We start from the raw sequence: 27,489 nt of genomic DNA on the forward strand, positions 1-27,489 counted from the left end.
CAGTGCCGGACTTACCGAAATTGCCATGCAGACCCTGTGGAGAATCCGGCCCTTTCTTTATAATAATTATTAATCATTATTAATTATTAATTATTAATTAATAATTGTCAGCTGGAGAAAAACATAGCTGTATTAATTATACTAAATTATTCATTAAGTTACGCCACACATTAAAATAAAAATTGGTTTAGAAAGTATTAAATTTAAAGAACAAAATAAATATTTTAACTCGAACTCGCTGCTGGCTCATTCTGAGCACTCAGAAAATACTGGGAAACCTTGGCAAATAAGGGCAACAGTGTAGTGTGGTCGTTTCAGTCCAAAAACTTCCAAAAAGAAAAGAGAATTAAAAGTCAAGTCAAAAAAGAAAAAAGAATAAAAAAAGATTGATTTTAAGGAAACGTCATGGTTGTTGACGGCGTTGTGATCATTGTCCCCGAAGATGATGGGGACCGCGAAGAGGGTGAAATTGTCGATGAGTTCGAAATGATTATGTCGTCCGAGGATGAGGAGTTTAAATTGCGTGCCAGGATCCAGCAATTGGAAGAGAACAACAAAGACGTTGAACGAATGGAAATGATGTTATCAACAAATCTGGCCACTTCCACTCAATACAGTAAGCAACATGTGATGTCCGTGTGTTTTATGTGTGTGTGTGTGTGTGTGTGTGTGTGTAATATATTTTCAATCTTACATCAAACTTTAAAGTTTCAACAAAATTGGTTTATATAAACAATAATCTTTAATAGTGCATTAATTGCAATATTCTCAAATTTAGAGTCGGAGAAAAGTGACCTTCTTTCCTAGCTCACAAGGGGAACTTCAGGTATGCGAATCACCGATTTGGATGAATTTTGGATATGTTGTAGAATACCCCGTCATTTGAAGCTGTGTGAAATATTTCGGCGCACTATTCTATATTTTCCAAAAAAATCGGCTTTAAAGTTATAGCTTTGGTGACTTATAAGTAAAACGCCGAGTGGTCAACAAGCAGCTCGACGGTGTAAGGGGTAGAGGTCCTGCCTAAAATCGACGGAACTCTGGTTCAACCCCCGCCCGAAACTAGTTAGTTTTGGGTTTTCATTTTTTTTGCTTTTTCAATAATTATTTTTGTCTAATAACGTTATAGGTCTTTTGATGATTTTTGATTGGATTCATTTTTTATGCCTTTACAAAAACATTAATATAATATAGACGCAAAATAGACGAATTAACTTCTGCCTTCACATTTTTTGTTGTGATATAAATCATAAAAACATGATACCCGTATGTATATTTTCTCAAGACTATAAACATGTTTAAATAATGCTTTTGTGCAAAAACATACCAACTTTAAACCAATTTTAAGGAAACAAACGAAGTAAAAATTTTGGAAAACCACTTTCTAATCTGAAGCGAACCATGCATACTTGAGCATTCCCTTCAATATCAGAGATGACAAGTGGAATTGCCCCGTCTTTGACGGGGATTTTACTTTAGTGCAGTCTTCTTATCAAAAATTCATCCAAATCGGTGATTCGCATACCTGAAGTTTCCCTTGTCAGATCTTGTCTAATAGCAGAACCTAAATGTCATTTGTGATTTAATGCAGAGTATACCCACGTCGGTTTACTTCAGTATGCTTGAAAGAAGTCAATCTCTAACCAACGCCCTTGTGGCTCTCTGAATTCATCAGTCAAATTATCAGTGGATATTTGTTTACTTCGTTGATCTAAATATTTATTTAGAATTTGATGACTTTTGTTGGAGTTTAGTAGTGGGCTATGGCATTGTTATCCTTATTTTCATTTAAATTGGTTCAATATGGGTTCTCGAATTTGAATTGTAAATCAAAAAGGTAGTTTTAACACATTTACTTTGGTTCAGTAATACATTTATCGTTTTATAATACGGCGAATTCTGTTTACTTTGATTCTATTCAACTTGCAGATTATGAAAAGCCATTTGGGCGTTATAATAGTCAGCATATAGCCCCAGTCCAAGTTCTATCCGATGTATCTAGTCAATCGGATAGCGAGTATGAGTCACAGAGGAAGTATTGCAAACATAAAATAAAACGCATGGATAGCAAAAGACACGAGGGACCAGCGCGCTCTGTTAGTTCAGTAAGTAGAACAGTTGTCGGAGGAGGCTCAGTCAATTATAGGCGTCATTGGCCTTATGTGCCACGTCGCTCCAAATTAAAGCCGCATGTTAAACAGCAGCGTCGCCCGAAACAAACTTATAATCATCACAAGTCGAACTACTATCCACATCATCAGGATAACATTTCGGTAGATTCCATGGATGAGGACGATGAGGTCTATCAATACGATTGTAATGACGGCGATGAAGACGGAGATGATGATACGTTGGCAAGAATAAATCGACTCAAACTAAGTAGAAAAAAATTGCGTGTTGCCCTGGCCAGAGAGGGAACAAATGAGTTGATGTGTGGCCAGTACAAGCATAGTCTAAAGGAGCGACTTTTAGGTCGCAGGCGTGAGAAGTCACCCAGTCCGATTCCGTTGAGCAGCAGGCATAGGAACAAAGAGTTTAAACATGAATCCGAAATGCAATTGCCCGAACTGGCACAGGAAGCGGATGATGATGAGGGTGTAGCAAGGTCGACCAATAGCGACAATAACAATCACGAACATCCAAATGAGGATCCTGCTGAGCTCAAACTCCGCTTAATAGCCCTCAAATCAGCAATTCTAAAGAAACATTTGGCTCGCAAGAAGAGGGATGCCGAACGTGCCTATTCACCCACCGATATGATCAATCGTGTTCATCCTACAATTAGTAATGATTGCGATATTGATGATCTCATGGAGATCAGTCCAGCAGCATCGCCTGAACGTGTGCCTAGTCCAGTACCGCCGCCGCCGCAAATAGATTTTGAACAAACTGTCGATACGAAGCCAGTTGACATGGATCTGGTTGAAACGGATAGCGATGATCAGCGTCGCATGGATTCATGGAATCCATGGCCAAATAATTATAATTCCATCCATGCAGCTGGTGGAAGTTTTCGTTGTTTTATGCCCAGCATACCGGTGCCCAATGTCTCCGTTCCAATTGTTATTGATGATAACGAGGATGGCGATGTGGAGGACGAGTTGGCATATCATCATCGGCACCACAAACGCAAAGTGCGGTTACAGTCCTATGATGATGACGAAGTTGCCCCACCACCGCCTCCATTTAACATTCCACACATGCAAATCGTGGACATGGATGACGATAACGATAATGCCAGGGATGGGCTCAATGTGGTTGAAGATTCGTTTACGGATATTCAGTCCATTTCAATGGATAATTCCCAAACACGACAGAGTTTTCAATCGACTGACGATGAAGCTGGAGAATTGCGTGCCATGCTGCTATCAAATCTAAAGCCCAGCAAAGAGACTCAACAACCACAGCCAGTACCTGCTCCAGTACCTGCTTCAGTATCAGCGACTGTACCTGCATCACTGCCATCACCAGAAGTGGTAACCAACGATCATGATTCAGATGATCCTGAAGCATTGCGTTCTCTACTTCTATCTAGCATTGCCTCAAAGAAAAAGACCACTGTTATATATCAACATCGGGAAGTGCTTAGTCCAAATGAACGTCTAAAGAATGCTGTTAAACGTTTTCAGGAAGTGCCCCTTCCTGCTCTTGTTCCATCAGTTCCCGTGGTTCCTATGCCCGTTCCTCCTCATCCTTCTATTGTTAATGTCCCGCCAGAAGCAACAGAGACAACTTCAGAGATCTCGCAAGAGGTCGTTCCAGTGATATCATTAGACATCCCGCCAGAAATATCGCCAGATCCACCTTCAGAGGTACCGTCAGAGATACCGCTAGGCACTCCATCAGAGATACCGCCAGAGATTCCGTTGGAGATTCCATCAGAAACTCCTGCAGCCAAAATACCTCAAAATATTATTAAAATTGTTAAACCCAATAAGGTGATCAATAAGAAAACAGCCATCAAGCGTAAAATGGTCACAGAGGAAGCGGTTACACGTCCCTCAACACTTCTGGTTAAGGAAACCAGTGCTCCGTTGCTCGGACATAATTCCTCAGGTGGTTCCTCGATGGCTACAACTGCTCGCCTTATCACGACGGTCGAACCTGGCAGCATAAAAGTCAAGAAGTTAATTATTAGCCTCGGCGAATCCTCCGCCGGCAGTGATGATGAACTGGAATTGAGTTCCTGCTATGCCTCGTATGCAACCACCTACACGGATAATGCCAGCCCCCTAAGCTTGGCCATGGGTAGTAATAGTGCCTCAACCACACGCTCAAATACGCCAAATTCTGAAATATTAGAACAATCACAATCAAATAATTCCAATCCAAATCTACGACGAACTGTGATCAATGAATACTTTGAAAAGAAATTGGATGATTTCCTCAAACAGGCGAGATCCAAAGTGCCCACAGGGGTGATGCCAATTGCAGAATCTGCCGAGAAGGAGCAGCAACAAGTTCTCGAGAAGGTTGTAAAGCTAAAGGCTGCTAATGGAATTGCAAGTAGTGCTACAGTTTCTTCCGCTGGAACACAAACAAAACCAAAGACAACTCCTGGGGTAAGTGGCATTAGAGTTAGAAATCCTATTCAAGTTCAAGTCAATTTTATTATTACTATTCTCAGGCTGTTCGCCATTTGCCAGTTGCCTCGCAAAAGGAATATTTACGACTGATTGAACGCATGCGGCTGTTGGAAAAACGAAAGGCAACAATTGAGACCAACAACTCAACAGCGACTGAGAAAACTACTGCCTCAACAACAAGTTCACCCAAGGGTGATCCCAAAGCCAATGGCATTGTAGCTGCTGCTACTGCTGCTGTAGAGCCGAGCAAAAGTGCAGTCGAACCACCAAGTACCTCCAAAGCTGGTTTAACCACGCAGCAAGCGAAAGAGAGTCGCTTAAAAGCCTTTGAGAATTCATTTAATAAAATTGGGTAAGTCTTTAAGTTTATGAATACAGTCAAACTAGGATTGTGAGGAATCCCCATAATTCAAAAATTTTTTTGAAGTGAAGGAGATTTTTCAAATTTTTATTCATAGATGTTCCTTAATTTAGCTTCTAAACTCCAGATTTTGTCAATATTGTGACTCATAGAAAACGTGTCACATTTTCCCTTAAAGCTTTTTGACTATTTGTGTATATACGTGCTTAGAATTTCGGCTTGCGAATAAGAATTTTAAGTCAAGAAAACACATTGTGAGTCCCTGAAGACTAAATTCCGGTAGATAATCTTGCCAAACTTTAGTTTAACAAGGTGCCCAGCTTAGATTTTTAGCTGGGCCTTTATGCCGCTTTTGGAAAACATTTAGACTATACACAGTCATGGACAAAAGTATTTTGCATTTTTTTTTTCGTTAAATTTCGCTTACTGCTCACATCAAGTTTATTTTAAACGGGGTAACGACATATCTCCGCCGACATATCTCCGTCGTTTGAAGAAATTATGTGATTAAGCAGGCTCAATCAAAACTCATAAACTCCGATCATTCCAGTCAATCTTCTACTCAACGCGAAAAGACCATTTAGGATACCACAACCAATTGGTCACAACCATGATTGTCGTCGAAAGAACCTTCAAACCAAAGTGATCGTTTGTAAAACACCATTCAAGTCGACTGGAGAAACCCCACCTAACTTTGGTTTCGGGTTGCGGTTCCGAGCACGGAACTCAGCAAGAGTAATGAAGTTAGGAATGGATAGGGAAACAAGGAAGGTTTTTGTTGAGCAAGCTATCGAAGTGTGTGACTGTCAGCAAATATTCAATCACTTCCTCGGGCTAAACAAAAATGTTCGATTAGAGAGCGTTTTTTGAGGATTCGTGAATCCTCGTTTGGGATTGGGACGCGATTGCTTTAAAAAAAAATGAATATATCTGTTAATGACTGTGCCGAACGATCCATAGCCCCCATAGGAACGATCGGTGGAAAACAGTGACTTTGATCAATATCTTAGTTACTTCCTATGCTAAGATTCTAGGCCGTTCTTTCACAAACATTAGCCTTTTTAGCTAAAACGTTTTTCAACTTTTATGGCTATAGGTAAGGAAAGAGTTACCAAAAACGTTGCAAGGGTATACAAACTTCGAAGTTAGCCCCGGTCCTTTGGTTTTATTCCTCACCATCTTTCATAAAAAATGAATAGAAGGATCCGAAAGCGATCAATCTCGATCAATACAGAACTATAGCAGTAGAGAAGTGACTAAATGTAGATGACAATGCCAAACCGTTTATACTGAGCTATAAAACAAAAAGGCATGCCAACAAAATACTAATCAATGTTCCTATTTTAACTGCAAATGCAATCAAGAAATATCAAAGAATATTTAAAAAATATAAACAATAGAACTACTAGAACTGTTAATTAAGGTTTTAAGTTTTTATATGAAAACAGAGTTGTTACCAATACCATTTTGTTCATGGGTGGAGGATCATAGCTGCACTCAAGAATTTCAAAATCAGTCAAAATGTTTCAGAAGAATTGAAAATTTTAGTATTGAAATTTCATACCTTTTTGTTTTTTTAGTGGCTCAATGATAACGAATCTGGAGAAATCCATGCAAATGGTTGCTGAAGCCAAACAATCAAAAATTACACGTTTACGTTGTGCACATCGTTTGAAGGAGCTGCATGCCGAAATGCAGGCGGTAAAACTGTCTGTCAAGCAAGAGGAAGCGAAATTGGCCCGAATTCAGCCAGAGATTCAAGCCAGTCATGAAATAATCATATCATTGAAACTGAAACGCAATAAACTATACAATGCGGCCATGGAACTGGGCAAAGGATTAAGGGGCGACGACTACAGGTACTCGAAAAGACCAGCAGCAACTTGCAACAACTACGTGGGAATCCTACAAATAAATCTCTTTAATAATATATATATATCTTATATATATATATAAATATATAAAAAATAAATAGTTTCTGTTTCTCTATTGATCGATACACTTTATTTGCAGGTTAATGGATGAGGACAAGCCGACAATTGTAAAGAAATCTTCAACATTATCTAAGGAGATACGTCTATATAATTCCATAGTTAAATATGATGATCTTGATCAGCTGATCCAGCATGAAAATAAAGCGGGGCAGAGTGAGCAGATGGATAATGATAATAATGAACAGACAGTTGAGATGGCTAATGAAACGGAGCCGCTGCCAAGTTCTAGCCCCATTCAATCAATAGAAACCACTCAGATAACAACAGCAGCAGCAAGTCGATTAGATGTGCGTGGACTTTCGTTTTACATTTATATTTACAGTTACTTTCTATAAGATTTGCTTCACCAACCAATTACTTAATACTCTAAATACGCTCCCAATAATGTTAATTTTTGGTGTTGATCTAACTGTGTACCACCTAACCCCCATACTAACAAAACGGTTGAGTTTATTTACAGAACCAGCCACAAGAAGAGCAAAAAGAAGACCAAAAAGAAGAGCCAGAGCCAGAGTCCGTCCCGGAACCAATTGTGCCACCAATCAATGAAGAAATGGTTGACATCCAAAAACCTCCTGTCACTACTCCACGCTTTATGAGAGAGTTGCGAGAGGATGACGAGAAGGATGTCGACGAAAAGCCCTTCGAGTCAAAATATCTTACTGAATATCGCACTCCAATGTCACGCAATTATAACAGGTGAGTAAAAGGCAATCATTGTAAGAGAAATCTGTGAGTTTTTAAATCAATTTCGAATGGAACATGCAACCGAAACGTAAATCCTCTTTGGTAATTATGAGCGACTATCATTAGTATTAAGTCGACGATCAGTTCAAAGAAACAGATAGTACCAAACAAAGCTAAAATTTCATATATATTCTAAAACTTTCTACGTTTATGGCAGATTTTATAACTCTTTTTTTGTGCTTTTTTATTGCCATAATATTGTTAAATGAATCTAATAAGATAAATTCCAATCAAAAAGTGCATCTTAAAGCAAATTTTTGAACAGTTATTTCTTAAAAAATTACTCTTTCAAAAATTTAAAAATTGATGCCCCACATATACTAAAATAATATTAAGTAGTTTTGGGCAAAGTTTTGAAAAGACCACGCAAAAACTTTTTCAAATTATTGTGCTTGTCAAGAAAAAAGCGAGTTGTCATGGAGTTTAGTCTATTTTACTAGGTTTAAAAATTTCCCATAATTTTAGTCAGATGTTTGTAACGTAGAGAAGACGACTTTTTGACTCCATAAAGTATATATTCTTGATCAGCATGAGATATCAGTCAATAATGCCATGCCTGTCTGTGAGTTTTAACTTCACGTCCTCAATCAAAAAACTACTGAAATGAATTTAACGTTTTATGGCCTAATTAAGATAAAGTTTGATAATTTGTCAAATCGGATCATTGTAACATATAGCTGCCACAGAAATTATCGACTGAATGGCCTACTTTATTAGGAAATATCCCATAAAAAGTATAGAAATTGTTTTTATTAGATTTTAGATTCTTCTTGTTCTTCAGATCAAAACAAAACTCACAATTATTAATTTTAATCCTTTTCGCTCAACCTAAAATAATAAGAGTAATGTAATTATTTTGACATAACTTATTGAATACGATCGCTGCAAGATAGATGTTGCAGCTCCCAGAAGTATGCTATGAATTATAGGTAGCCACGCGAAGTTTGTTCGAAGAACGAACACGCACGAAACAAATCAAAATGGCTAACAACATAAAAATAAACCATGATTCTTTCACATGATTATATCGTGATCATGCATGTTTCATATCGTAAAATTTAAACGATAAGAACAACTATTTGATTGGTGAGATAAGTTGCCACTGAATTTCCCACATTTGCGTTAATGGATTGTTTCGGGGTTTTCCAAAAATTTTAGTTTGTCTGCGATGATTATCAGTTTTGCCTTTCAGACAACGGTTGCATTTTCCACCCCCGATAGCAGTAGTTTAATCATTTGAAAAACGAATAAATTTTTTGCCTGGTTTTTGCCTTGTTTCGGTATTTCTTTCTTGTTATTGTTTCATTGCAGCCAATTGGATGTAAATGCCACCATTTGTCCCTTCGATTTGATGGGACGTTGTGAAGATGGCGATTGTCCCTATCTGCATTTATCACAAGTGGAGGGAACCGCCACCCCAGATCCATGAGCTGACTTTGAAAAAAGTCAACAAACAGAAAAAAGACTAATATTTTTCTAAAAAAAAAAAAGAAAACAAAACCAAATGAAAAAAAAAAACAACAAAACAAAAAATCATTCTAAAATAGCGTGCTTGAATTCTGGTAAGTTGAACTCTTCACGCAAATTTAATATTTCAATGTTGCTTTCAGTCAACGAAACCAAAACAAAAAAAAAAAAAGAAAGAAAAAATAAATCTAAAATGTATAAAAAAGGAATGGACGAATGGAGGGAGAGAAAGAGAGACAAAGCAAGAGCCAAACATCCAAACGCAGCCGCCTAACGAGTGCAAAAAACAAAAAGAAAATATCAGTTGAATGCAGTTGAATCGTTACTTTATTTGTTAAATACATGTATAAATATATATATATATATGTCCATTATATATATATGTATATATACATTAGGAATATACATAAATCTACTATATCTCGCGGTGTAGTGCAAGTTAATAGTTCGAAAGATCGGGACGTTTATCTCTTTCGAACAAATGTGCATTTTCTTTTTGTTTTAATTTTAATTTTATGTGTTGATTATTTCCAATTTGCCATATATTAAAAAAAAAAAGAAAACTAAAAAAAAAACTAGAAATTATTTTTTTTTCGTAAACAATAAATTTGATTAACCTAAAATGCAACAGCAAGAACTGTAATATCGTTAAGTTGATCATATTTTCGGGCCAATTAATTATTTGAACAAATTCTCAATTCAATTATCATTTCGCAAAAAAAAATCCTCACTTTTAAATAATCATTATACATTTTCGTAAGAATTATAAAGTTTTTTAAAAAGAAACCCAAAAAAACAAAAAAAAAAAAAAATTAGAATATTCTAAGAAAAAAACAAAAACACAAAACAAAAAGGAATGAAATGAGAAATAAATAAATGAATAAAAATCATTTGAAATTGTTTTATTTATTATAAATAGATAGATAAATATATAATTTATATGGTAATTGTTTTTTAATTATCACAGCCAATCATTGCAGGATGTCGAAACCCCAATTTTGTTTTGTAGATTTTGACTAATTTTCCTCACTGATGCCAAAATAAACATAGGCCTTGCACCAATCCTTTATGGAATCATCATTGTTACAGCACATCGGATAAACGAACTCCGATTTGGTGACCTTGGCACAGCGCATACACAATTCCATTGTGGAGGCATCCCTCTCGCATTGCTGCACCTTTAATATTGTCTCCGGCGACAGATTCCCATGATATGCACTGGGATCCACTGTTTCATCCAATGCCGAGGGCCTCGCCTGGATCAAGGGTGGGATCAATGCCATCAGCATAATTTGATAGAAGAATATCTGTAAGAATCATGTGAAAGAATTCAACTTGATTAGGTGTCCATCATGTGATTGCATGTGATCATAACTTGATGTCATTGAACCATTTCGACATTTTTGTTTGTTTGGATCTGATGATGAATGGCAACGAAAGTGGAGTGTGGAAACCGACTAAAACTGTCACATGCGCCCAATTCTGGTTCTATTTGAGTAAATCAAATTGCTTCAATTTAATTAAACTAGTACAAACAAGTTTGTTACCGTTGCATTCACATAAGAGGGCGTCTCCAATTAAATATTTGGATTTTGTTTTTTTTTTTTTTTGGGGCAATGTACATCAATTAGCTGATAGGAATTTGAATGATTTTGAATTTCACATTTTGAAACTTAAAAAAATATCTGTAGATGGGACATTTAATAATTGCTGTAGACAAACATGAGAGATACATAATGCAATTAATAAAGCTATTATAACTTAGACTTAATGCGGTCATAGGAAAAATCAGCATTTAGACCAATTTAGAAGATCACCATGCCAAAGTTACAGCATGAATGAAAATTGGTGAAAAAAACAAGAATATTTACAGATTTGTAAGGGTAATGGGTTACTTGAATTGTTTTTTTTGTCAATGTGTCTTGTTTCGTACTGCATTTGTGCCAATTTCTGACCGATTTCGTAGTTTTATTTCAATTAAAAAATTGACTTCTTGAGATCTTAATGCAGACCGAAAGAAAATGAAGTTGCATTTTTTAAATTCTTGTAAATCGACCAAATTACATGACATTTAGGTTGTTCTTTGTCATTATTGATTCATTGATTCACAAGATCTGGAGTTTTTAAACTTTTTCGAATTTGTCAACTTAAACTAGTTTCAATAAATGAATGAATTAACAATTAATCAATCTTTTAGTTATTTCTAAAGGCCTGTAATATTTCGTACTTCTGCTAAATGGACAATTCATTCATTTAGATGACGACTACCAAGTTTAATTAAGGCCTTATAAAACTATCATATGAGCTATCATATTTAGCGTGCGAATTGCTTGGGTTTTTTTTATATACCTATATATTTTTTTTTCAAAACGAAGGTTTGTCTAAATTTTAATTCAGCATCAACTATGGGGACTAATCAAGAGCCATAACTTTTGCCCTTTTTGAAAATAAAATCACTGATGGATTTAAGGTTTTTTTACTTTAAATGCGACATAATCTCACGTTCGACACTTGAGGATTGCCCATACAGATATTAATAGGTGTCTTAGAAAAATTTAATTTCGAAATCGAATTTCGGAGGCGAATTACGGTGTTTCAAGCAAAAAAGTTAAGCGTGCAGCATATATAGCAGCACAAAATGCCAGATTCTAGTCCTTATTGATTAAGATCGACTGACATTATTAGATCCCGGAAAGTTCTACAAAATTATAATATAAAATTTCTTTTTCGCTTAAAAAAAATACAGGGAATATGTTATTCATTGAGGATAAGGACGAAAATGGTGTCAAACAGTGTATACAATGACGTTTCTATAGAGCACATCCTTATCAAGGACGGTTTTTGTTCTTATTTTGAATAAGTTTGATTGCAAGCAAGCTATATGGAGACTGTGGAGGATATTTTTTTATACATTTATTTTACATTAATCAATTAATTACACTAGAATACTGCCATTTTGGAGCAAGATTCTCATATTCATTTCTAGGTCATTTGGGGTCAATGGTTCCGAAAATGAACCTTTTTTGTTTAGCTCTTGTTTTTGAGATTCTTAAGAAAATCTAATTTTTAACATCGAAAAAGTTAAAGTTCTCGAAAAAGTTAAAGTTCCAGATAACCATTTAAAGATTTTTTTATACTATATGACAAAAAAAATGACAAGCGATTGTGAAAAATATGTATTTTGTCAAAACTTCGCCAAAATCAAAATGGTGTTACTTGAAAACTTTTATTTATATATTTATTTTTAACCTGCAAAAATCTTTCTTTCTTACTTTATTGAAATAAAATTGACGGAGCAAAAATTAATTTAGCAATGTTGCCTAAAAACGCTAAAACCTTGCACAGAAGAAGTCAAATGTTGTTAACTTGTTTTATCCTTGATAAATGTAACTTCTATATTGCAAATTTCAAAAGTTTTAAGTACCCAAAGCTATGTTATATATTTACACAACTGTAAAAAAAAACAGATATTTGATTTATATCCTTTAGTATAACACTCATGAAGCTTGAGGAATCTGTTATACATGGAATAACTTTGGCATTAGCTTTCCATAATCGAAACAAAAGCACTTTGACAAAGAAGTTGGGTACAATCTAGATAATACCATTGATTAAATGAACTCAATTAGACACATGTAGAACACGCAACTAAAGTTAACAAAGAAGCAAAGTCGGGAACTTGTTGAAAACTGGCATATGTAAATTTAGAAATCGGAATAACTCCCATTTGACTCATTGAATCAAATGTATCCCTAGATCCGTCACTAAGCGCATTTTTCTGGTTGTTATGTGAATTTTTTTTTCCTTTTACTTCACGACTAAATAAACTTATTAATGAAATTTGACCGATCGATCACACCAAACATTGTTATTTTGGGTTTTTGCCATTCCGTAAATAGATAACCCAATTTGGTTTTTTTTCTTACGATATTCATATGATATATGTATGTATGATGTTTGTGATTACTTTTTTTTCTTTTTTTTTTGTCACTTTCACTTACTTTTTGAACCATTCTGCAGGTTGTTTTTGATTAATACTTTTAAATTTTAATATATATGTATATATATTTCTCTCAATTTAGACAAGATGAAGATGAGCAAAAGGTTTTTGCTCTTTTCGCTTTCGATTTTGTGTTCTTGTTTTGTTTAAATACGAATTGATAGCCCCGCTGGCTGGCAACTGGAAATGAATACGGCTGGTGCCTAACATTTTATACTTCGAACCCACAAGCGATCGGAACGGAACGAGTTCGAATCGAAACCGAGTCCGACGAACGTCGCATTGTCTGGGGATCGGATCGGATGGGGGCTGCAGCATTCGTAGGCCAAGCAGGTGATAAGTCTCCCTATCGTTCTCTCTCTCTGTCGCTCTTTCTCCGTGTTACACCAACTTCGAGAATCCGTAAAAACTCAGTTAACTGAACGCCTACGTGATGGTTGATATTTACAATTAGGTAGAAACGATTTGATAAGTTAGAAAAGATATGTGCTAACACGTAGCCTTTTGTGTTTCATTCTTGTTTCCAGACTACGGAATTCGTTTTGATCAAAATTCTTGAGTAATTTTAGTAATTATTAATTTTGTAAAGATGTTCTCCTTAGTTTTTGGCATTAAAGCTACTGCACGCTACTTTCTATGCACCAAGGGATTGCCTTTTATAGCCGGTCGATCTGATGCCGGGGGGCGGCGTGGTTTCAAGGTATCTCTGGTGGGATCAGGAGGCCGTGTTGGGCAAATGTTATCATTGCTGCTGAAAAAAAATCCTCTAATCGATCAATTGCATTTGCATGATATGAGCGCTTCACCGACTGCTCTGGAAAAGGTTCTCTCTGACATATGCACAAAGACGGAAGCCAAGTGTTTCGTTGGGCCTGAGCAACTTGTTGAATCTCTTACCGATGCCAATATTGTAATTTTCGCTGTCGCCTTGCCAGAAAGGCCCGACACTGTTGATCCGATTGCCGGTATAACCTCTGCCGTCAGTTTAGCCTGCCCGAAGGCTTTGCTGGCCTTTGTTACCCAGCCCATTAATTTTGTAGTACCAATGGCTGCTGAGTTTCTAAAGGCACAAAATACTTATGATCCGAGACGTCTCTTCGGGGTCACCACTTGGCATTCGCTGCGAATTGAAACTTTTGTATCTGATGTTTTTAATATCGACCCCGCACGGGTGTCTGTCCCAGTTATAGGTGGATTTAGCGTCGATACGTCTGTGCCACTCTTAACGCAATGTTGCTCCGATTTACGTGAAGAAAAAGTAGATGAGAACAGCATAATTGAGAAGATGGAGAATAGTGAGTACCATGGGCTTGCAGCCAAAACCTTAGGTAACCTCTCGAAGGCCAATGCCGGAGCTTTATTCATTGATTCTCTGCTGCGTGGCTTAAATGGCGAACCAGATGTCATTCAATGCTCATTTGTGGGCTACGAGGCACCTCTATGTCCATTTTTTGCCACTCAGGTGATTCTGGGACGCGAGGGTATTCAAACCAATCTGGGTCTACCGCCGCTGGGGAGTCGTGAGGAAGAGGCTCTGAATAGAATTGTGCCCGTGCTCCTACAGAACATTAATGATGGTGTGTTTATGGCCAAAAATACAATTGATGGTGATGCCAAAGAAGCGAATCAAGAGGAAGAAAAGACTGAATTGAATTAAAATCATTTTGCATATTTGTATTGAATTAAAACCCAATAACTTGGCGTACTTCATTCATTTATTTATTGAATGGCATCGATCAATGGCATTCCATCATACAATACATACGCATATAGTAAATATACATACATATGTATATATACTAGTATGTACATACATATTTACATATGTATTCATGTTGCGTAGAAATCATCATGCTGCTGCTGATAATGATTACTGATTATCATTGGTGGAACTACGATCACTCGCATGAACTATTCATATTCATTTCCCATGTCACTTTCGTCACGCCGTGCAATAATATTTCCGGCATTTTGAACGACCTTGATGGATGCGTGAAAATATCGGAATTTGTTGTTCCAATGATCTCACCTCTGATTGCCCACTGACCTGATACTATTTAACTTAGTTAATTAATTCGCAGAGTCGCAGTCGTTGCAATGCAATGTTGTAATGAAATTCTTGGAAAACCTATCGACAGCCAATACGGGGAAATCCCTTAAAAAAACACAACACAACACAACACAGAATTTGTCTAGGAAAACAAAACAAAATAATTACAATGTTGTAATTGGAATTTCACGGTAAATTTAACAAATTCGTTTGCAATAAGATGAATACTAGAAGTATATTTCCATGTAAGAAATATTCCATTGAAGCAATCGTCTAGTGCAGTTTTGAAAGTCACCCGCTCATTCGGGGCTTCCCAATCATATGTTGATTAAAAATTGTCAATGGTAGATAATAGTAAACTAAATAACTAATTAGAAATTGCAATTTCGTTTATAATGTGATTCAAAAAATGTCAACATAAAACTTTTAGTTTTTTTTCTTAATTTGAAATGTTTGCTTAAGGGATTCTATGAAGAAGTCTCATTCCCAAAAACTTTGATACACGATCTTCTCCTGTTGTTATAGAACATCTTTTCATTAATAAGGCCCAAAATAGAGGGAGTAACTCTAATACCAAATTCAAAAACTTACATATTTCTGTTTAGCTGCTTGGTTCAGGACTTATGTATACTATATGTACTGTAGGTTTCCCAAAACAGATTTATTATCTCTCAAGAGGGTTGGAAAAAATCTTTTTTCTGACTTTAAATAATAAATGGATTTTTTAAAGTTCGAAATATTTCAGCAGTTATGTTTTTTTCTCGTCTTGTGAGGCTAACTTCAAACGGGTTTTTCTTGAAACCACTTTTTTGAACTGGCGGCAAGGATACAGCCTGTAATTCTGAACCGATTTTAATGATAGGAAGTGCAATCATCGCAGCATAGATGTAATTTCGGTCCCAGAATTTGTGGATTTGCTTAACTTTTTTTAAAATTGAAAAAAAAAGGCAAAACACTGTTTGTTTTTTTTGAAGAGCCGCCATTTTGATCAAGAAAATCCAAAAAATATGAATGATGTCGGGACTAAAATTACATCCATGCTAAATCTAACGCTGAGTTAAACCCATATTTCAGATGATTCTACGTTTTCATTAGGATGTCATTAGGATGCCTTTTTTCTGTTTTTTTTCCTAACGTCAATTTGTTCTAAATTCTTTCTCGAAACTCGTTCCGTTTTCAAATTAAATTTTTTTTTATAAAGGGTCCAAAAACAGACTCTTTATTAAGAATACCTCCTCACTTGAAAGAATTTAATAAAATAGATATTTTAAACAATTAAATTCGGATTGCAGATATACCTTGTTAGGGTGTGATGTACCCGTTTCATAGTGGTAGGGGATTAAGTTAAATAAAAATAAAATCAAGGTTCTACGATTTCCTGTACTAACTTTTTGGTAGATAAGAATAAGTGTTAATTTTTATAGAGCTTTGAGGGGCTTGGCAAAGATATGTTTCAGTATAAAATTGATATCACCGATTACACATTATTAACATTAGCAGAAAAATGAATCACAAACATGGGAATTTCCAAAGAGTCTATATAAATTGATATTTATTAAAATTAATTTGACAATTTTTTAATACGTTCTGCTGTAAAGTTATGGGCAAACATTTGTCCTTCTATGGCATTTTTCTTGAGCACTGGCAACAACTTCTCTAGAGCCTGCTTCTCGCTTTCACTTAAGTTGGGTAAGTCAAGATGACGCTTAATGCCTTGCTTACCCAATTCTAGAGGACTGGCAAAGAAGGGGGCATCTGTTAGGGTGGAAGCCACAAAGGCGCACTCCACCAACCTTTCCTCACCGTTCAGGGCACGCAGCAGAGAGTCAACAAATTTTGCTCCAGCAAAAGCCATTGAAATAGTGGCTGATCCTTGGCCTGCCTTGGCATTGACCACTTCGGTGCCAGCTTCTTGAATGCGCTTCGTTAGCTTCTCTATGTCGGAGGCGTTTCCATTGAATTGTGGTTGACACTGGGAGAACAGCGGAAGAATGGTTATACCAGCATGTCCACCAATAACTGGAATATTAACCGCTTCTGGATTAATTTGCATATGATCGCCTATAAACTTCTTGGAGCGGACCAGATCCAATGTTGTGATGCCAAACAAACGTTTGGGATTGAAGGTTCCAGCAGCCTTTAGGATCTGCGCTGCCGCTGGAACAATCATGTTGATGGGATTCGTTATGAAAGCCACAAAAGCATGGGGACAAGCAACGCTTATGGCGTTGGCCACTTTTATAGCCACTTTGCCATTGGCGGCCATCAGGTGATCACGCTCCATACCAGGCAGACGTGGCATGCCAGCCGCTACCACCACCACATCCGAATTGGAGACGGCCATTTCCAGTTCCTTTTCACCCTCATAGCCACTAACTCGGACTTGTGTACAAATGTGCGAATGATCTACGGCCAGGCCCTTAGTTCCATGCAGATCGTGCAGGGCCAGCTTTGTGATGCCAGGGCTTTGGCGCAAAAGCAGCGACAACGGTTGACCAATGCCTCCTCCGGCTCCCACAATAGCCACCTTCAACGTCCGTGCCAGCAAGTAGCGCCATGTGAAACTTGGAATGTCGCTCAATATTTTCCTAGCAGCAAACATATTTTTTTGTATTTTGTTCGTTCAGCTTGGGTTTTTGAATTAAATGTAATTTTTTAGTGCAAATGTGAAAAGTCTTTGACGTCAAAGCCTATTTAGGTAGATTTTAGATAAGTTTCCGTTTTAGAGTTACCGAAATCCAAAATGTCAGCGGACAGCGTTGCCACTCTTTAAGGTTATGTGTCACATTTGAACTGGTTCATGGTTCCTGGCGGAAACGCCAATTTTATGTCGCAGTGAAAGCATTTTGGACTTTTAAAGGTAATTTTACACTTGGCAAGTTGGAATGTATAATCAAACTTGCTAACGAACATCAAAATGAATGTGAGGAATTTGGAAAATTTTAGACCCATTAAAAAACCCAGGTTTTTTAATTTGGTAAGCAAAGTTTCTGTGAAACCAATAATTTAATTTAGGCATTATTTTTAATCTAGTTTTTGCACTAGGTTTATCAAAATCGGCTTTAATAAAATCTAGATTTTAGTATCTAAATTATATATTTAGAGTCTTAATAGTTTTTTAATTTCGTAGCTTAAGGCATAGTAGCTATAGCTAGTAGAAGATTTGCTAAATTTACAATTACTGCTCAATCACATTATAAATAAATAAATAAATTTGGTTGGCTGGATTTTTGGAGTTTGTATTATCCTTTATAATTCTTATAATTTCTTAATAAAAAAAAGTAACGCTTATTTAAAAACATGAACATTTAGATATTTAAATATGAATATGGATTAGTCATGATATAACAATTTAAATAATCTCTCGCTTTAAGTTAAGTAAGACCCTTATGAAAAAGATTTTCAAACTGACATAAAACCACAGAGAGAATTTGCATAAAATAATTTAGACATGGAATAATTCTACTGATAGTAGAGGAGAAAAGTCCTTCTGCACTAAAACAGATCATATACACTTTTAGAACTTTTTTTGGATAGGATAGGAATTTGAATCTTAAACGCATATCCTTGATCCCAAGTAAAATTGTATACATACTTACTTACATTAGGCTGAAGAAATATTTGCCTTTTTCGTATGAAATGAGCATAAAGGAGTTTTTCCATTAATCCTTTGTTCGAGGCAGTTATTTTAGTTAGCTTGAATACTTGATGTAATAATCAATATAATCTCCAGGTAAGATGTAGTTTTAATAATGTTGTTAATTTTACCGTCCATTTTTCTTGTTTCTATTTGTGACATTGGTGTTTCTATATTCATGTGTCCATATTTGTTTCGTGGTAAAAATAAGTTTCACAGACACTTCTTGAAAGTAAATACTTATAACTTTTATAAAGTAGGTGTAGGAATAGGTTTCTAAAATTTGAATGTAGCTTTTTCTTTTACCAATTTTCATAATACATATTTAAAATTCTGATATTAGGGTAGTAGGGTATTTTTTAAAAATTTCACGTAATGTTGGCATTTAGATTTACCATGAGATTCTCGCAACCCGCTCTGCAGCAGAAGCAGCAGCATGACATAAATCGGCAGAGACGACGGAATCTTCAGGTATCTGTGGTGGGGGCATCTGGTGGGATTGGACAAGCCCTCTCATTGTTGTTGAAAATGAATCCGCTCATTGAGACATTGGTACTGCATGATGTGGCCAACACGAAGGGAGTGGCGGCTGATCTTTCCCACATCTGCACGAGTCCAACTGTAAAGTCCTATACGGGCGAAAAGGAATTGAAGAAGGCCCTAAAAGGATCCGATATTGTTGTGGTTCCTGCTGGTCGACCTAGACGTCCTGGCATGGATAGGAAAGATCTGCTTGAGTCAAATGCCAATGTTGCAATCGCAGTCGCCATGGCTGTGAGTTCAGTTTGTCCATCGGCTTTTCTAGCCATTATAACGAATCCAGTCAACACGATTGTGCCCATTGTTAGAGATATTTTGAAGTCACAAGACTCATATGATCCGAAGCGATTGTTTGGTATAACCACACTGGATGTTGTACGTGCGAAAACGTTTCTGGGCCAGAGCCTGTGCATTGATCCCCAACGTATAAATATACCAGTGATAGGAGGACATTCTGGCATCACAATCCTTCCATTATTTTCGCAATCCAATCCGCCTTTTAAGGGCGATGAATCGGAAAAAAAGGAACTCATTGAACGTGTTCAAGAAGGCGGCAGTGAGGTGGTTAAAGCCAAAGCTGGCAGTGGTTCTGCCACTCTATCAATGGCCTTTGCCGGAGCCCAATTTGTGGGCTCTCTTATTAAAGGCATCAAGAATGAGGAAGATAAACCTATAGTTGAATGCGCCTTTGTCGAATCGAATGTGACGCCTCTTGAATTCTTTGCAAGCCCAGTCATATTGGGCCCCTCGGGCATAAAGGATATCCCTTGCTTACCTGAACTTGACCAACTCGAAAGCCAAATGCTGCAGGGCCTGTTGCCAGTTTTGTTAAAGGACATTGAACAGGGTGTGAAATATGCCAACAATTTTATTACATCTGGATGCTAGTTAAATACATAATACGCTGATTTGTTCAATATTTTTGTTTGCGTTAGTGTGTTCCATGCGAAAGACCCAGTTTTGAAAATGAATTAACCCATACCTCCTAAGGCTAACAAACAAGCAATAGCTGATAAGTTATTGTTATTGATTCCATATTTCAATTCTAAGTATAGTCATCATCACCCACATATATAGTATATTTTATATACACTTTAGTTAATATTCACATATACTATATATATACACACATTGAGAGTTCAAGACAATAGACTTTGCCATACTAGGTGATATAGAATGTTTGAAAATCTGTTGCAAACAGAATCATCTTCGACAGATTGATCAAGGAACATTCTAATTAAATATCGAACAGACACTTTTTGCTAATATAACTTAATTCAAATCAAATTTGCTGACCCACTTTTAAGGATTGAAAAACTTTACCTATAATATATGCAGCCCTTTTTTGATGGGAGATTTTCCTTTCACTTTTTGATTTTTCTTAAGTTCTGGGATGCATACATATACTTATAAATAATATTATAAATTATATGTATTAACTTGCCCGATCAGCACAAAATCAGTATCAAGTTAAGGATATATATTATATATGTATCAAACGAAAAAGATATTATTCGGAGCCCAATTTTGACTCTACTGTGTATAGTCTGGAAACGTCAAAAACATAACTCTGGAAGTTTTTTTAGATTATGTATATCAAATGTACATTTAAATTAATTATGTTAGTTTTCTATCCTGTCGGTTTCTACCTTGTCGGGCCGAAAGGGCGCTTTTTAGTAAGATTTTTTTTTTGAGAAAAGTATAATAGATCAAGGAATGAAATTTTCCACAGTTGTTGGGAAAGCTTTATTCTATGTATGAAATATTTTTTTTTCGGCGTGAAAAGGGGTAGGGGCACGGAATTCTCCAATGACATCCCTATTTCGTCCTTATGGAAGTCCTACCGTTCGCATGAATCCAAAAATGAAAATTTGTTCTTAATCTAGACACTTTTCTGCAGCGCTGGTAGTAGGATTAGGAAAAAGGATGAAAAATTAAAAAGGTTTGAACTTTTTTAGAAAAAAATTAATTTTTTGCTTATTTTTCGTTACTAATTAATTTTTTAAATTAACAATTTTTAATATTTTTCTCCAATTCTACTACCAGCGCTGCAGAAAAGTGTCTCGATTAAGAAAAAATTTGAACAATATTCTAAAGAATATGTGTAAAAAATTTCATAGCGATTGGTTTATTTTTGCGCCCTGTAGGACTTCCATGAGCTCCATAAACGTAGTTTTGAGAAAAACGCGTTTGAATATTTGCGATGCCACCCTGCGCGCTTGACATCGCTTCACTTAACGGCCGATAACTTTAGTAATTTTACAGATTTCAACTTGAAACAGTACACAGTATTCTTGAAACATATATGTATCTATCCAAAAATGCAAAAAAAAAAAAATTGAATTTTTTTATAACACAAAGTAGAAACCCCCTTTAAGTCGAATGAATTATTTTAGCCCTTATAAAAATCTTATTAAGGTATGATCACAGCTAACTGTTGCTTACTTTATTCTCTTTAAAAACAATGCAATAGTTTAATTTATCCGAATATACCTTCTAGAAAAAAACAAGAATTTTTAATGGTGTGTTTTAAAGAGAAAACTGATACTATTTCATTTCAATTTATAATACCTATCTGCAAACATCTGCTGGGGAGTCGAACGAATTGATTACCCTGAGTTATACAATTTCATAACTAACCATCAATTTCAATAATATTAGAAGACTCTGCTTCGTAAAAACTACATTTTAGAATTTAAATTAAAAGATTATATATTTTTAGTAATCGCCAAAGTAGATAACCGATTACTCAAGTAGTTTGATAAGTAATAGTTGCTTAGAAGGAAGAATGAATACTTTTAACGTAAATCTAAAAGACCTTCAAAGGAAATACCCAACCTATAGATAGTACCTACCGAATTTTTGAAGGTAAGTATAATAATTTTCAACACAATGAGTTGAAAGGTATGTATTTAGATTCCAAAGTTCTATTTGCGATATAGAATATTTCTTGGCCCCTATTTCGGATCCCCTTCGTGAGGTAGGCCACAAGTACATACGTCAAGTGCATCTCTTCCTCAAAAGTTTTATGTATGCTTTTCGATTTCTACAGGTTTTGTTATTTTTTTGGGGCATTGCCATTAAACCAACCACTTGTACTCTCTGCATTGATTGTTGAAACAAACAAAAATAATAACAAAAACAATGAAAATGCCTTGGCCCAGACAATGAACTTTGTACAGGCGACAGATTATAAGAACATTGTGGCGTTTCGCGCAGTAAGTCCCCAATTCGAGAGTTCGGCTCACGAAACCAAAGCAAAATACATGTGTCTTACATTCAGACTTAATTAGTTCATTCAGTAGTCACGACACGACCATTTGGGAGGCCAAAACGGCGTGGTTTTTTTTTTTTTGTTGTTTTTGGTTGGTGCAAGATAATAAATTCCAACAATTATGTCGAGTCATAGGAAATCTCATAACTGTTGCCATGCCCCGGTCGATCCCCATTTTATGATCATGATTATGCTTGGAGGGTTTCTTGGGATATGAATGGGTTGGGAGTTTAAGAGTTAAAGCGTAGTATTATCCCATTTAGTCGATCCCCATTTTATGATCATGATTATGCTTGGAGGGTTTCTTGGGGTATGAATGGGTTGGGAGTTAAAGAGTTAAAGCGTAGTATTATTATTTTTAGAGATATTTATTGTTGTTATTTTCTGATCTATAAATATCACTCTCCTGTTTACAAATAAATACATATACCGATTCCACAGTCTACAGTGTTTCTTTTTTCATCTCTTATCAACTCAAGAGTTTACCACGAGGTCGCCGATCTTGTCTGGTCTACTCTGTTCTCTAGTATACGATGAGTAATTTCATCAGCCAAAATCTCTGTCTAATTTTTGTGAATTATAGTTGGGTAGTCTAGTACTTATAAAGTACATTTTGTACATATATTGTGCAATGTCTAGACTCTTGCTCTACCTATCAAGTGCGTGTCGGATGGATGCCTGCACATCAAAAGTTGGTATTTTATTTTATAATCTTATATGTGGGTGATCGAGCATGCGGCCAAAGTGTGAGATCCGTGAATGGGAAATTTGATATGGATTGTTGTGAAATTTTAGCAAGAAAAAAAAAAAAAACACAAAAAAGAAAAAAAAAGATGAAAAATAACAAGTCACATATGGGCTGATAAGAATATGGACTATGCCATAAAATATTTTGGCATGGACTATTAATCTCTAATTATGTGACCAATTAGTGAATACATTGAAATTAACGACAACAAACCCAATCAAAGATTATCAAAATAATTTGCTACTTGAAAATTAAACTTTAATTTTTAAGTGTTATAACCTGAAAAAGCTGATGAAAAATCAAGATAAAAGTCATCCATTAACCAAATCCTTTTCTTCTTTCTCGTTAAGCACTAATGATATAGTAGTTCGATCCGGACGATTTTAATACTTTACGTCATCCAGGGAATAAATAGCTTAAATGCCAAGTTTTATTCCAAAAGCTGTCGAAGAAAAGTGCATACGCAACGGCGGACATGTCTATTTTGACTCAGTTTCTCATGCTGAACAAGAATATATATCCTTTATGGGGTCGGAAACGTCTTCAACATCTGACCAATTTAGGTTATAAAAAACCTAGTCTACTTTTTAGCTTTGAAGTGGTACAATCACCCATCCACCCGTTCCCGTTAATCCAATATTCTGTTAACTTTGAAGTCCGTCATTTATTTAGACAGCAACCAAAGCTTTTTTTTACAGTTTGTATTCATGTTGCTCTCTCTATCTCTCTTTTTTTCTGGCCAATAGAAAAAATGCAATAATTAAATGAATCAAACCGATTACAAAATTTCGGATATGGGACTTGATGCCGTACAGCCCTTTAAATAGATGGTTTCGCGTAGTTGGGGTATCTTGGGAATCCCGATTCGGGACATATGTAGATATGCATTAAAAATTTACGATGTGTTGGGTCTGAATGCAATTTTTTCACAAGAAATGTTAGAAATAACAAGAGCGCAACTCGTCGAAAAATAATGATCATGTTGGAATTGGGGAAGTAAACGCGACTGGCGTCCAAGCATTGGAAGTATGGTCATGCTCAGGCAACATGTATTGTCTAATGCCTACGAAGGATTCAACGCAAAACTGGCGCCTAAGTATAAAGGCCCATACAAAATAATCAAGTTGAAGTTCAAGTTCAATCATCAAATAATGTAGTCAGATTACCAGAAGTCCACGGGCGTAAGCGACGCACCGCCTTGAAGGCCTTCAACGGTAATGAACACGACTTCCAAAAACTCAGGCCTTCTGAAGACATCAGCCCCGTCCCCATTGCCCGCACGAAGTCATCGCTTAGAGAAATTTGTTGGCCTAACTTATCTAAACGTTGTATCTTAGTTTTAATAATAGCATTTTAAAAACCCCACTCGTAGGGCTGCTTTAGGGAAACTCAGAGTAGAGGGTAGTTTTAAAATAACTTATATTTCGCAGCATGTCACAACCAGAAAAAGACGAAGGCGATCACGAAGCCGATATAGTGCGGATTGTCGAGGAGATGGTCTCAGCAGCGGCCGCTGCGCTACAAAAGGAAAAGCAATTGCAATTCTTAAAAGAACAAAAGAAGCGAAATATAGGGACGTTAGCGGCGAAATGAAAACCAATGGGGTGATACTTGGAATAGAGACGAATAGAGTTACAGAAAAAGTGTTTGAAACATGTAAAAATATTATAGCCAAGGACTGCAAGGGCATATTAATTTAGGCACAGCCAGAGACAGATTCTTTGATATTTTTAACAATAAATTTTTTATTTCAAATATATTTTTTTTCTGGAATTTATGTTGAATTAATAAAAAAATATTTACCCAAGTACCCACATAAGTAAGGATTTAAAGGGCTGGCGTATCTGGCCTAAAATATGATTTTTGGCTTTTATATCGGTGAAGGAACATTCGAGTATTTTGAGCTAGGAGTATTATCTAATACATTATCAAATATGCCTGAAAATCGCTATTTTTTGACAACTGGTTCACTGCTGTAAGCCTTATTATAGCTTTAAAGGAAAAAGGTATCTTCGCTGTCGAAACCACTCGCATAAGTCGCTTTAAAAATTTTGTGCTTAAAATTGAAAAAGACCTCGCTAAAGAAGGTATAATTTCAAAGTAGAAACCACTTCAAATTTGCTTGCTTGCCGCTGGTATCACGCCGAGACGTCTTTCCTGAAATCCTCAAAATAATTGTTTTGTCTCATACCTCACAAGCGTGAAAGTAAAAAATAACACATATCTATGTTTTATTCTAAGCAATCAATTAATTAAAATATAATGAAGACATTATTAAGAAAATAAAATGTTCCTGATCAATTACGTTTCTTTAATAACATATACCACTTAGGACCAAAGTTGCCTATAGGCAACATTTCATGCAGGATAAAATGGAACACATAGGATTTAAAATTTTTTAGTTACTTAATATTTGTGGCCACAATAAATATTTTTTTTTTGGGGCCCCAAATAAATTCGGAATTTAATATGCCACCGAAAGGGGAACAGTTACTTTGTTGGAAGCAAATCAAAGACAATCGAAAAAAGGCTCTTCGACATCTGAAAAACTCCAAGGAGTTACTTTCTTAATGTAAAATGTATGCCAACAAATACAAATTTGGGGATATTAGGTAAAAAAATATTATTTTTAGTCTCGAAAAATTTTAGTTTAGACAAACCTGATGAATATTATTATCGTAAGGAGCTAGCCTAAAAATATGTCCATGTGTCCAAAAATTGCCACAAAGGGTCGTTGATATGTAGTGTTTATATTTTTGAAAGACTCCAAAGTGTTTTATAACACGTTATGCTAAGTTGTTTGATAGGATACATACATACATTTCTCAGCAGCACAATGCAGTCAACCACACATTAGTATTTAAGCAATTCATGGGTGTCAAGTTTACAAGTTTTTACAAGACCGCCCTTCCGGCGCCGAAATTAAAATAAAACAATATTTGACGCTTGGTTCAATTCAGAATAGCGAAAAAATTGAAACATTTACTTGGACATTTCGTTTTTCTATAAATTTTTAACACTTGCATCGAAAGTTGCCTGTTTAATTAACAGATACGCAGCAAGAAATTATCATAAAAATTATAAAAAAATAAATTCAAAGATAAAGCGGTCACAAACTATTAATTTATCATGTTTAGTGGGCATGATAAAAATTGATACATACAATTGAAAAAACACCACATATCGCGAATGCATTCTGGAAGAACCTTGTTTGCGAACCCCGGACATTCCGCTGAAATGTACATTTGAGTAGGATAATTACCCCAAACATACTAGCAAGTTGTCAAAAATTTAATTTTAAATATATATTTAATGTGTCTTATTAAGATTTTTGTACATAATTATTCCCAGTATTGCCTAATTTAGCAGCTTGAAAGACAGAATACATGTAGCTAGCTTTAAGCTAAAGAAAGAAATGTCGAGGCATCGTAAGAAGTTCAAGCAGGCAGTTCAAGAAAGATGGTCAACATAATAGAGATGGAAAATAAAAATCTTTAATCGAATTATATTATTAATCGATAGTGCGGCATTTTTAATCGATAAATCAAATCGTATTACATGTGGCATTCACACCGAAAATGTAAACAATGAATGGCAAAAAAATTAACAGAAAGAAACAAAATTTGAATACATTTTGCAACAGAACAGAAATTTCTTCCCGATCTGGCTAGAATACTTATTGCAGAGTTATAATTTGTCAAAGATCGATTTCGTACAAATATCTTTTTATATAGAAATAAAAATACGAACAAGATTTTTTTCACACAAATGTAATTTTTTAGAAACTTGAACAAAAGCATATTCAACGTTTTCCATCAATGCATACACAATTACATATACATATATATAAACATATACATATGTATGTGTCCATGTCCACACACGCGAATACTTGAAAGTATCAATACTCGAAGAAAGTACCGTATCCTTTTGTTTCGTTTGTCGCTCTTCTTTGTTTTATTGAGTTTGCTTTGTTTTCGCTTTTGATTCTTCGGCCTAATGCGTTCAGTAAAGTCGGGACCATGATGAAATAACATAAGGTGGTCCCGCAAGAGACATACATACACCTAACGTATGCGTGCAAT

At 35.7% G+C, this 27,489-nt stretch overlaps 5 protein-coding genes across 5 annotated transcripts; 3 read left to right on the forward strand and 2 right to left on the reverse strand.

The window, feature by feature from the left end:
• The first annotated feature begins 345 nt into the window (after positions 1–345).
• LOC6643430 lies at positions 346–9,313 on the forward strand. The gene is made up of 7 exons (XM_002066028.4): positions 346–616; positions 1,930–4,562; positions 4,628–4,938; positions 6,528–6,806; positions 6,961–7,228; positions 7,402–7,640; positions 9,000–9,313. The coding sequence occupies exons 1-7, from the start codon at positions 406–408 to the stop codon at positions 9,115–9,117; spliced, it is 4,059 nt and encodes a 1,352-aa protein (XP_002066064.2). The 5' UTR covers positions 346–405; the 3' UTR covers positions 9,118–9,313.
• A 760-nt stretch (positions 9,314–10,073) lies between these two features.
• Positions 10,074–13,299, reverse strand: LOC6643429. The gene is made up of 2 exons (XM_002066027.3): positions 13,157–13,299; positions 10,074–10,462 (listed from the first exon to the last, which is right to left on the reverse strand). Exons 1-2 carry the CDS (start codon positions 13,166–13,168, stop codon positions 10,172–10,174), a joined length of 303 nt encoding a protein of 100 aa, XP_002066063.1. The 5' UTR covers positions 13,169–13,299; the 3' UTR covers positions 10,074–10,171.
• Positions 13,300–13,649: 350 nt separating this feature from the next.
• Positions 13,650–14,860, forward strand: LOC6643428 (malate dehydrogenase, mitochondrial). The gene has a single exon (XM_002066026.4). The coding sequence runs from the start codon at positions 13,745–13,747 to the stop codon at positions 14,810–14,812; it is 1,068 nt and encodes a 355-aa protein (XP_002066062.2). The 5' UTR covers positions 13,650–13,744; the 3' UTR covers positions 14,813–14,860.
• A 1,869-nt stretch (positions 14,861–16,729) lies between these two features.
• Positions 16,730–17,908, reverse strand: LOC6643427 (malate dehydrogenase, mitochondrial). The gene has a single exon (XM_002066025.3). The coding sequence runs from the start codon at positions 17,805–17,807 to the stop codon at positions 16,767–16,769; it is 1,041 nt and encodes a 346-aa protein (XP_002066061.1). The 5' UTR covers positions 17,808–17,908; the 3' UTR covers positions 16,730–16,766.
• A 1,224-nt stretch (positions 17,909–19,132) lies between these two features.
• Positions 19,133–20,301, forward strand: LOC6643426 (malate dehydrogenase). The gene has a single exon (XM_002066024.4). The coding sequence runs from the start codon at positions 19,218–19,220 to the stop codon at positions 20,268–20,270; it is 1,053 nt and encodes a 350-aa protein (XP_002066060.2). The 5' UTR covers positions 19,133–19,217; the 3' UTR covers positions 20,271–20,301.
• Positions 20,302–27,489: the final 7,188 nt, after the last annotated feature.

The sequence above is a fragment of the Drosophila willistoni genome (assembly GCF_018902025.1).
Source record: "Drosophila willistoni isolate 14030-0811.24 chromosome 2L unlocalized genomic scaffold, UCI_dwil_1.1 Seg168, whole genome shotgun sequence".
In the NCBI taxonomy this organism is placed as follows: domain Eukaryota; kingdom Metazoa; phylum Arthropoda; class Insecta; order Diptera; family Drosophilidae; genus Drosophila; species Drosophila willistoni.

Bases quoted from the DNA above. Each gene is read 5' to 3' on its own strand.
- LOC6643430 (XM_002066028.4), top strand. From the start codon at position 406: ATGGTTGTTGACGGCGTTGTGATCATTGTCCCCGAAGATGATGGGGAC. The intron at 4,939-6,527 runs GTAAGTCTTTAA...TTGTTTTTTTAG, and splicing joins AATTCATTTAATAAAATTGG to TGGCTCAATGATAACGAATC. The intron at 6,807-6,960 runs GTACTCGAAAAG...CTTTATTTGCAG, and splicing joins TTAAGGGGCGACGACTACAG to GTTAATGGATGAGGACAAGC.
- LOC6643428 (XM_002066026.4), top strand. From the start codon at position 13,745: ATGTTCTCCTTAGTTTTTGGCATTAAAGCTACTGCACGCTACTTTCTA.
- LOC6643427 (XM_002066025.3), bottom strand. From the start codon at position 17,807: ATGTTTGCTGCTAGGAAAATATTGAGCGACATTCCAAGTTTCACATGG.
- LOC6643426 (XM_002066024.4), top strand. From the start codon at position 19,218: ATGTTGGCATTTAGATTTACCATGAGATTCTCGCAACCCGCTCTGCAG.